Below are 9,295 nucleotides of genomic sequence, written 5' to 3'. Positions count from 1 at the left end.
CTTCTGGCGGCTGTTCGTCCGACTGCAGCCGCCGGGCGACGAGCGTCCGACTGAAACAAACAAGTCAGAGACGTTAATCACTTCAGTTCATCTTTAAAACAACGGAAACATGAGTTCGTAGACGTAGAATTTATTTAATCAGAGGGAAACTTCAGGGTTGTTCAGTGTTTCCCCGGCTCACCGAGAGGACAGTGAGACATCAAACACAAACTTTGAAAAAGACAAATCTTCATTGTAGATTAAATAAAATAAAAACATTAGTTAAACATCTGTATTTTAATTATTTGCACAAACTTTTATAAACACTTTATGTATAACCATAAAATAATAAGTGTGACTCATGTATGTTCTGTGTGTGTGTGTGTGTGTGTGTGTGTGTGTGTGTGTGTTTGTGTGTGTGTGTGTGTGTGTGTGTGTGTGTGTGTGTGTACCTTGTGCAGCAGCAGGTCAGAGCTCAGTGTTCCCAGGCCGATACTGTCCATCTCAGAAGTGGCAGAGCAGGTTTCCTGAGGTTAAACAAACAGAGCGTCAGATAAAAAGATATATATATATATATATATATATAAAAACTACATCGTGCAAACCAATAAATAAGCGCACCAGTCGTCCCTGCAGCATGTGCAGGTCAGCGGCCGCCTGTCGCAGGAGGAGCTGCAGCTTGTTGCCGATGACGTGGACCTTCTCTTTGGCCTCCAGGCTGTCGTGTCCGGTGGCCTCCAGGAGGAGCTGAGCCGAGATCTCCTGCAGCGAGGTCACCTGGCGCTGACGGCCGCGCAGTTCCTCCTGCAGGTCCTGCAGCAAGGGGGCGACACAGCAGAGGGTTCGATACTCAGAGGAAGACAAAGTCCTGGATTAAAACTGACTAAAAATAAATGAATAGATATTGATTTTAAATGAATTGATGCGTTTACCATCAGGGCGTCTCTGCGCTGCAGCAGCACGGAGCGGGAGGTCGACAGGTCGCTGACGTTCACGGCGTGGAGTCTGTCCTCGGCCTGAGACAACCACAACAACAGAGAGTGCAGCGTCTCCTGGAACTCCTGAAGGTCACACAAGGTCAGAGGTCAGAGGATCGTTCACAGTCACATTTCAAATATATTTAACTCCTATTTTATTAGTTTCATTAGAAACTCGAGAATCTCACAAGTTTTATATTTTCAATGTTTATCAAGGTCCCATCATTTCCAAAGATTCACAGATATCAGGCTGAATCACAGGACGTTTAGAACAGTGCAGCATCTAGTTTCATAAAATGTAGTTTAGCTATTTCTTAAATATGCAGGATTTAGTTTTGAAGCTCTTCACTCAGCTCGTACAAAGTTTCACAAAAACACAAAGACACACAAACTACAGCGTGGTGTGTCTGACCTGACACTGCATGAGCGCGGCGTGCAGCCTCCTCTCCCAGCTCTCCAGGCCGCCGCACGCCTGCGTCCAGCTGAGGTTGGCGGCGCTCAGAGCTTCCTGCAGCTCCTGCAGCTCGGCGCTGTCGCCGCGCAGGAAGTGGCGACTGTTCAGGTTGACGGAGATCATCGGACACTTGTAGCTGTTGAAGCTCCTCTGCATCTCCTGAGCCAAAGACCGGGGGGGAACTTCAGTGTTGATACAGATGTGATAAAATGTTTTTATACTAAAACCTCAATAAATGTCTTGTTTTATACTATAGATATATATATATATAAATACACATTTTTATTTCCCTCTTCTGTTGAATAATGATCTGATGATTCTGAACGGTCCATTCTGAGGTTTTGTCTCGAACCTGCCGACACAAACGCCGTTACCGTGGTTACCTTCAGCTTCCTGATGTTGACCTCGATGTCTCGGATGCTGGTGGACGGTGCGATGCGCTGCAGCCTCCCCAGCTCCGGCAGCACCCTGCCCAGCCAGGAAGTGACATCGCAGAGGTCAGAGTTCAGCTTCTGCCACTGCTCCAGGTCCTGCTTGATGCCCGTCTCCCTGCTGAGCCTCTGAGCCTGAAGCAGCTCCCAGCGCTCGATCACACCTGCAGACAAACGGTTTATATCAAGCCGGGATTGAGTGAACGACTCAGAGGACTGATATCTGAGTAGGTTGTTGCAGCTCAACTGTATTTACAGGGACAGTTGGGCCTGAGACCTGAGGGACATTCTAGTTGATAATGAGAAGTTAACAGTCCCATCACTATCTGTAGGACTCATCCTGCACCGGTTTAAGTCTCCACAGATTCAAACAGAGTGACGCCTCTCCGTACCCGTGCTGGTGTGTTTGTCGGCCATGCTGCCCGTCAGACCCGCCTCCTCCAGCTCCTCCTCCTCGTCGTTCAGGATCAGCTTCACTCTCTTCACGCAGTCGATGCTGCCGCTGCACTCCGACATCAGCTTCGCCTGAGGAACGCACAAACGTAACCTCAACACACTGAGAAACAAACCTTATCATCCTGGGGGGGTTTCTGACGTGTGTGTGTTCTTACGTAGCCCTGCGGGTGGTAGGGGGTACTGCTGGTGTGTGTCGGGGACGAGCTCAGGCCTCGGATGATTTCTCTGGGAACTCGTTTCCTGTCGGGGGAGCGGGGCTGGTGCCAGCTGGGGGGGTCGGTCACCGACTTGACTGAAGAGAGAGAACGAAGAGAGACGAAGGTGAAAGAATGAAAAAGACACAAAGAGTCAAAACAGGTTCAACAGTAAGAAAACTGAGGAGTAACTGAGTTTAAATCACTGAAGTGTCAGAACACAGGGAATTAACGTCCTCATTGGTGTGTGTGTGTGTGTGTGTGTGTGTGTGTGTGTGTTCATTTGTTTCTAAAGATCCTGCAGAGACAAACTTTCTGTTTTGACACATGCATGAAACTCAGGTGTCTGTGAATCACATGCAAACGACACGTCAACCGTCCACATGCAGAGAAACGTGGAGTCATCACATCATGCAGGACTCGTGACGTTCGAAACGTGAGGTTGAAAAACAAAAAGGTGAACGATGAGTCACGTCTGTAACTTCAGACACAGATAAAACAGGAAGTGGGGTAACAGCTGGATGCAGCAGCATGCAGCAGGGCGGGGGGGTTTCGTACCCGAGGCTGCGTTCACCGCTCTGACGGTGGCTTTAACAAACGCCTCTGAGCTCTCTGCGACCTTCACATCTGCAGGAGAGAGCGAAGGTCAACGTGTCGCACAGCTGCTCTGTAAGGGGGCGGAGCTGTGCACGAGTCATGAGGCTGATTCAGGAACATGAGGAACGTTAACGGGGGAAAGTTTCAACTGGTGGGAGCGCGTTTTTTACCAGATATGAGACTTTCACACACTTCATCCAGTATCTGCGTTAATATTTGCTGCTATGAAAACTTATTTTAGTTCTGCAGAAAAGATGCAGATTCAAGTTTACTTATTATTTGAATAAATTGTGTTTTTCCTGCTTCAAGTTCCCTCTGTTTTCTGTATTCTGTGTATGAAGATAAATTAAAACTGAAGGTTTCTCATGTGTAAAGAAAATACAGTAAAACCCTGTTTGTGTTGGACAAATATGAAGTTATAGTCATTAGATTATAAATAATGGCGGCAGACTTCTCTTCTGATGTCGTTACCTGACAGCGCGCTGAAGAAGGTGGCGTCCTCGTCGTCCTCGTGCGACGACGACCCCCCCACGTCCACGGTGTGGTCCCACTCCAGCGGGATGGAGTCCACGCTGACGGGCGTCTCTCTTCCCGACCGCTCCAGAGGAGGAGCCACCAGGTGACACATGGCCTGGCGTCCCGCTGAGACGCCGCCCGCCGCTGGGGCTTCCTCTTCCTTCTTCCTCGTTTCTCCCCACGAGGTCCCGTTGGTCAGATCGGTCGAGTCTTCCAGGTCCGAGTCCCGGTCCGACAGCTCCCTCTCCTCCTCCAGCACCTGTGAAGGATAACCGATGATCAGCAAAAAGGCATCAACACATGTCTTCATTGAAGGAGCAGGAGGAGCAGGAGGAGCGAGGGCCTCGGTACTGACCGGGCGTCTGTTGACCAGGCGGTGGTGGAATCGGGCCACTCGTCCAAACACCTCCTGGCAGTAGGAGTGCAGCTCCTCCAGCTCGTCCTCGATCAGCACGGCGTCCAGAGGAGCGCTCTTCTGGATCAGGTTCTCCCCGAACACGATGAGGGCGTCGATTTTATTGGTGTTGAGGGTGATTTCCTGCTGGAAGCCCTGCGGAGCCACGCAACACACGCCGTCGTTAACACGGTCCAGGAGAAGAGGAATTTAAAGCTGCACGTTTAAATATAAAACTCAAAAGGAGAACAGCGTGATTTACTGTACGTTTCAAACACTTTTGTAATAATCAGAGTGGAACAGGACTGACGTTGAGTTGTCTCATCTTGTCCTCGACGTCGCTCTCGGAGAAATGCTCCACGTTGGTGAGCTGGAGGTCCATCTCCGTCAGCCAGACCAGGATCGCCTCTCGGGTTCCCTCGAAGTCTTCTCTCTGAGAGGTGAAGTGCTGCGGAGACACCAGAGGGCACCATTTAAAAACTGTTCAAATCTTATGCAATGTAATGAATCGCTATAACTTTTAGATTCAAACTTCGAAAAGTGTGTAGTGTAAACTTGTCCTATTTTTAATTGATGTGTATTTGTTATCATTTATTTTTGCACTTTATCCTGCCATCACCAACAAATGTCAACTTAACAAAACTGAAATGAAAAGTCAAATTGTTCGTAGATAGTCTGAACTTTTATGACAAAGATGATTTAAAATATTTAGTGAAGCTCTTAATTCAAAGTAAATGTGATATTTTACACGCATCGCATCTGTGCTGTTGATAAACATGTAAATAAAACTGATTTCACTGTGTTGACTCTGCTGTGATCCACAGATGTGAGTGTGGTTCACAGGCAGCGAGCAGCCGGAGGTCAACCAGCACCAATCAGGTGGATTCTTAGATCACACGCCGTCTTTATATAGCAACAGAAACACCCCCCATCTGCTCGCCGCCACATGCCGTGACAGGAACAGCTTCCTGCCGACGTGACGCCTCGTGCCTCGTCACCATCTGAGAGGTGACCCAAATCCCGGCGGCTTAGGGCGGAGCTGAGAGCAGGGAGACGCTGCGGGGATCAGCCGGGGCGGTCAGAGACGTGTTGATGTTTGATTCCTCTCCGTCACGTGCTCTTACTTTTCATTTTCATTGTCTGAAACAGAGAACGGCTTTCTCTGCTGTGACGTGTGCAGTCTGTCGTCTCGCTGGTGTTTTAGAAGTTTCCTTCGTGGTTTTACTGGCTGCGTAAACGTTATTAAATCTTTTAACCGTGAGGGGAAATTCTCACACAACGTCACACAACTCCCAAAGAGCAAAACTCTTTAGGCCCAGGTTTGGCCCACGGGGGCTTAAGGTGGTCCGGCCCACACACCAACTGGAATGATGGCTCTCAGGTGCCAGATCTGGACCACAAGTGAGCCACAGCAGAACCGCATGTCAACCAAAGGTGCCAACATGGCCCACTTTAGGTTCACATCCATTTTGTTCGGGCCAGATGTGCCGCATCACTGCCAGAAGTGGCCCACATCTGTATGCTGTCTCACCTTGAGTCTGCGGAGCACGGCGGCCACCCTCCTCTGCAGACTGTCCCACCGCTGGTTCCCCTCGTGCACCAGGACTTTGAGCTTGCTGGCGGCGTCGGTTCGATTCTCCCGGGCCAGACGGCGGTACTGTTTGTTGACGAGCTCCAGCTGAGTCAAGCGCTCGTGAACCTGCCGCTGGAACGCCTGAGAGGGAACAACACAATACAATATGTAAAGACACAAACAACACAACAAAAACAATGGAGATTTAAATCGTAAATTAAACCTTATTAAGTATTTAAAGTTATGAAGTCATTACTTTTTTTATTGATATGTTATTTCCCTTGTAAATTCCTATTAGATTAAATATGTGAGCAGCTGCTCTCAGGATTAAAACCTGTTCCAGTCACTTTATGGATTTGAACCCTCGACTGGTTTTCTAGTGATGATGCTCCCACAGCTCCCACAGCTCCCACAGCTCCCACCACGTGTCACTGAAGCCGCCGCTGTATGTGGGTCAGCGGCGTCATCATGATGAAACGTGTCAGGGAATCAACGCCATCTACTCTGTTGCTGTGGAGACGAGGGAATCCCGACAGAGTCCAGATTACCGGACGCTAATCTGGGTTTCTAATCCAGAGTGACACATCAAAGGTGCCAGGAGACACCTGAACCTGACAGCTCCCTCACACAGCGACACACAGACTGAGATCCAGAATCTATCTTCATCCTTCGAGGGAAAAACGTTCCAGAGTTCTGCCAAAAGAACAATAAATATTTCTCTGCTGACCTCGAACTTCTTGAGCTCCTCCTTGGCGCTGGTGTAGAGGACGCCGGCCGAGTCGGGGTCGGCGGCGGTGAACTCGGCACTCTTCAGCCAGTCTTCAAAGCGAGAGTAGTCGTCCAGGAACTTACACCAGAGGCGCCAGGTTTCCTCGATCCTGACAAGAGTCATTTCACAAAGTTAAAGCCTCAAGCGTCACATCCATTCCTGTCAATCTGTTCTAATCCATCCATCATTGTTTTCATCTTGCTGCATATTTCAACCTGCACATCTGCTTCTCACTTCAGCAGAACATCTTTCCAACCTCCTGCAGCTGCTCACCTCATCCTCCTCTCCATGGACGTGGCGCAGATGTTCCTCCAGCGCCGGTCCAGGCTCCGGGTGGTCTGCTGGATGGAGTCGTTCTCCGAGTCGGTGCCGCAGGCGTCGGCATCGTGGAGCAGGACGTCGCACAGCGTCAGCACCGACGTCACGCTCTCCGTGTGCTGCTCGATGTCCCGCTGCAGATCCTGCAGGACGGACACAAGAGGTCAGGATCCTACAATACTGTCAAACTGTTGATTGACACCATCGTCCAACACGATGATGCACAAAGGAAAATGGGGAAGAACTTAAAGCAGTAGAAGATTAAAATGAATTAATAACAAGTTGCATTTTGACAGTTACAGTAGAATATGTAATTTGTCGTACACTAATCGCTGAGTCGCTTATAGAGAATAAAAGTTACTGTCTTGCAGATAAATTGTGCAAACTGTTAACACAACTATGAAATTGGGTCACAGCTCAGTTTTAACACGTTCCACACTGGATTGTGATTCCTCTGATGTCCCTCTGAGGACTGACGCCACTTTCGTCGTTTTTCCCGCTTGTTCGAAGTTACCACTCTCTGTGTTGCCATGGCGACGTGTGAAAGTCCATTTGAGCTGTCCCTCATCCACTAATGGAGCGAGCTGCAGCCTTTCTTTCCTCTAAAATACAGAAGTCCCGTCTCTTTCAGTTCTCTCCACAACAAGGTTTTCTGTCTGTTATTTCTGTCTTCAGACGTGTGTCCTTCCTCCTCCTCCTCCTCACTGTCCAAATTCAGACGGGAAGTAAAATCCAATTGTCCAATTTGTCTGACGGATCCTCTCCAGATCAAGACTTGTTTTAAAAGTCTGCTCACTCAGACGTGACCTTCATTCACGGTTAAAAAATCCATCATAAATCTAAAATAACAAATGTCTAGTTCACCTGCAGCCATTTGCATGACCATCAAATGCATTTTGTTACATCACAAACAAATGTTCATGGTTATTTACAAGCCAACGCCTGGAAGTTTGATGCACGAGATGCTGCAAAAGGTGCAGCGTCAGCGTCTAGACTCTCAGAATAAAGACGACGACGAAGAACCTGGTGCGTTTACTAGAGATGAATCGATTTCCGGTTTCACGTCTTACCGTAGGAAAATTCCAGACGGTTACTTGTGCTGTTTAATCACCAGGATTACCGTGATGATTTGTTGGGTGCTGTAAGAACATGGCGGCAGGTTGAGGCTTCAACAGCAGGAGAACTGTTCGTTATCTCTGACCATAGTGAACAAATACTTCCAAAGACTTTGTTTAACAAACGCTGGTTTTCTGGGGTCGACGTCTGCATTGAACGAAACAAGCTGTCGACCTTTAAAAATAAAGAAAATACTATCATTTGTATTGATAATATATATTATATCAATATAAATCATAGTGAAATGATTGTAGTTTGTAGTTTCCTTCCTGCAGCTCCACTTCCTCTCAAACAAACAACTTTCCTCCATTTGCTAAAGTAGCCGTACGAGCCACTGCAGGCTGAAGTCCATTTCCTCTTTTTGGGGGCACCCTGTGAAGTCCGGCTCTCAGTGCATTTACCATCTCTCAGCCCGGCGTGCCACAAACACCCCCTCCTCCTGCAGCGTGCTGAGATTCCACTCTGCAGCACGTGCTACCCCACACTTCGGTTATTACGACAGGGTGGAAATAACACAAGCAGGCGAGCATCAGTGGAGGGGGTTAGGGTTTCTTAAAGAACCTGTGGTGAGTCTCCATTCTGCTCAGGGCACATTTAAAACTGCTTTTTACACCTGGTTCTTCTGGAAGAGGGAATTATATTTGTCTTTTTCTCTTTTACTGACGACTCTAATTGTTTGGTGAATCTCACAAAAATTATATTATCAAAATCACAAAGTGCTTTTCAAAAGGATAAAATAATATAACATAACGATAAAATTAAATAAACTAACTAAGTGGAGCTCAAACCTCCACCAAGGCCCGACCGCCCACTTAGAGATTCAGATTTCACTCATAAATATCAGTCCTCTAAAGATACCTTTTTAAATTCAATTCTTTGAAGAGGATTGATTCAACTTGCCTGATTTATTTCCACGAGATCCAAGAAATCAACGAAAATATCAAAACATGTTCTATCTCAATATCCCTGAGTCTGCCCCCTGATCCAGGGTTCCTCTTTGGTCGAGACCCAACAGTTTTTGTGTATTCATGCTGACAAACAATCAAATAAGACGAAAACATAACCTCATAAACAGATCTGTCCGTCTCTGCTCACCTGCTGCTCGGCCAGTTTCCTCTGGATCTCATCTCCGTGGCAGACGTTGTAGACCACCGGCTTGGCGAGCTCCGCCTCGATGCGCGACAGCCACGTCCGCAGGTTGCTCATGTTCTTGTCGAGCTGCTGCACCGTCACCAGCGTCTCCTTCAGCTTCCTCACCCTGCAGGAGGAAGAACTCCACCTTATGAAGTGCAACGTCACATTTCAACCAGAAGCGTGAAACATCTGGGTCCAGTGTTCGTGTTGCAACAACAGCATCTGACCCACAATCAAACCAGAGGCCTCAGGTTATTGAGCCATGAATTTGTTTTAGTCAGATTTTAATACTTAAAATAATTAGTTTGTGCAAATTAACTGAAAAGCACCAGGCAGCAGACTGCAGCTCTGTGGCAGATCGTCTATCTGCTATCGTTCTCACGTATG

The 9,295-nt window shown here is 47.8% G+C and overlaps 1 protein-coding gene across 2 annotated transcripts in view; it reads right to left on the bottom strand.

The window, feature by feature from the left end:
* Nucleotides 1-9,295, bottom strand: part of LOC124852625 (nesprin-2-like) — a 40,703-nt gene that overhangs the window by 2,457 nt on the left and 28,951 nt on the right. For both annotated transcript variants that reach the window (XM_047341785.1, XM_047341786.1), the window contains 16 exons: nucleotides 8,870-9,032; nucleotides 6,614-6,801; nucleotides 6,299-6,449; nucleotides 5,530-5,712; nucleotides 4,309-4,446; nucleotides 3,960-4,154; nucleotides 3,560-3,863; nucleotides 3,050-3,118; nucleotides 2,453-2,589; nucleotides 2,234-2,366; nucleotides 1,794-2,005; nucleotides 1,369-1,569; nucleotides 912-1,040; nucleotides 601-792; nucleotides 432-506; nucleotides 1-50 (listed from right to left, as the gene is read on the bottom strand). In XM_047341785.1, coding sequence (XP_047197741.1) covers nucleotides 1-50; nucleotides 432-506; nucleotides 601-792; nucleotides 912-1,040; nucleotides 1,369-1,569; nucleotides 1,794-2,005; nucleotides 2,234-2,366; nucleotides 2,453-2,589; nucleotides 3,050-3,118; nucleotides 3,560-3,863; nucleotides 3,960-4,154; nucleotides 4,309-4,446; nucleotides 5,530-5,712; nucleotides 6,299-6,449; nucleotides 6,614-6,801; nucleotides 8,870-9,032 — 2,520 coding nt within the window. The remainder of the gene's footprint in view (nucleotides 51-431; nucleotides 507-600; nucleotides 793-911; nucleotides 1,041-1,368; nucleotides 1,570-1,793; nucleotides 2,006-2,233; nucleotides 2,367-2,452; nucleotides 2,590-3,049; nucleotides 3,119-3,559; nucleotides 3,864-3,959; nucleotides 4,155-4,308; nucleotides 4,447-5,529; nucleotides 5,713-6,298; nucleotides 6,450-6,613; nucleotides 6,802-8,869; nucleotides 9,033-9,295) is intronic.

This window comes from Hippoglossus stenolepis, chromosome 10, assembly GCF_022539355.2.
Source record: "Hippoglossus stenolepis isolate QCI-W04-F060 chromosome 10, HSTE1.2, whole genome shotgun sequence".
In the NCBI taxonomy this organism is placed as follows: domain Eukaryota; kingdom Metazoa; phylum Chordata; class Actinopteri; order Pleuronectiformes; family Pleuronectidae; genus Hippoglossus; species Hippoglossus stenolepis.
The sequence above is the reverse complement of the archived record's forward strand: the minus strand, read 5'-3'. Positions and strand labels throughout refer to the sequence as shown.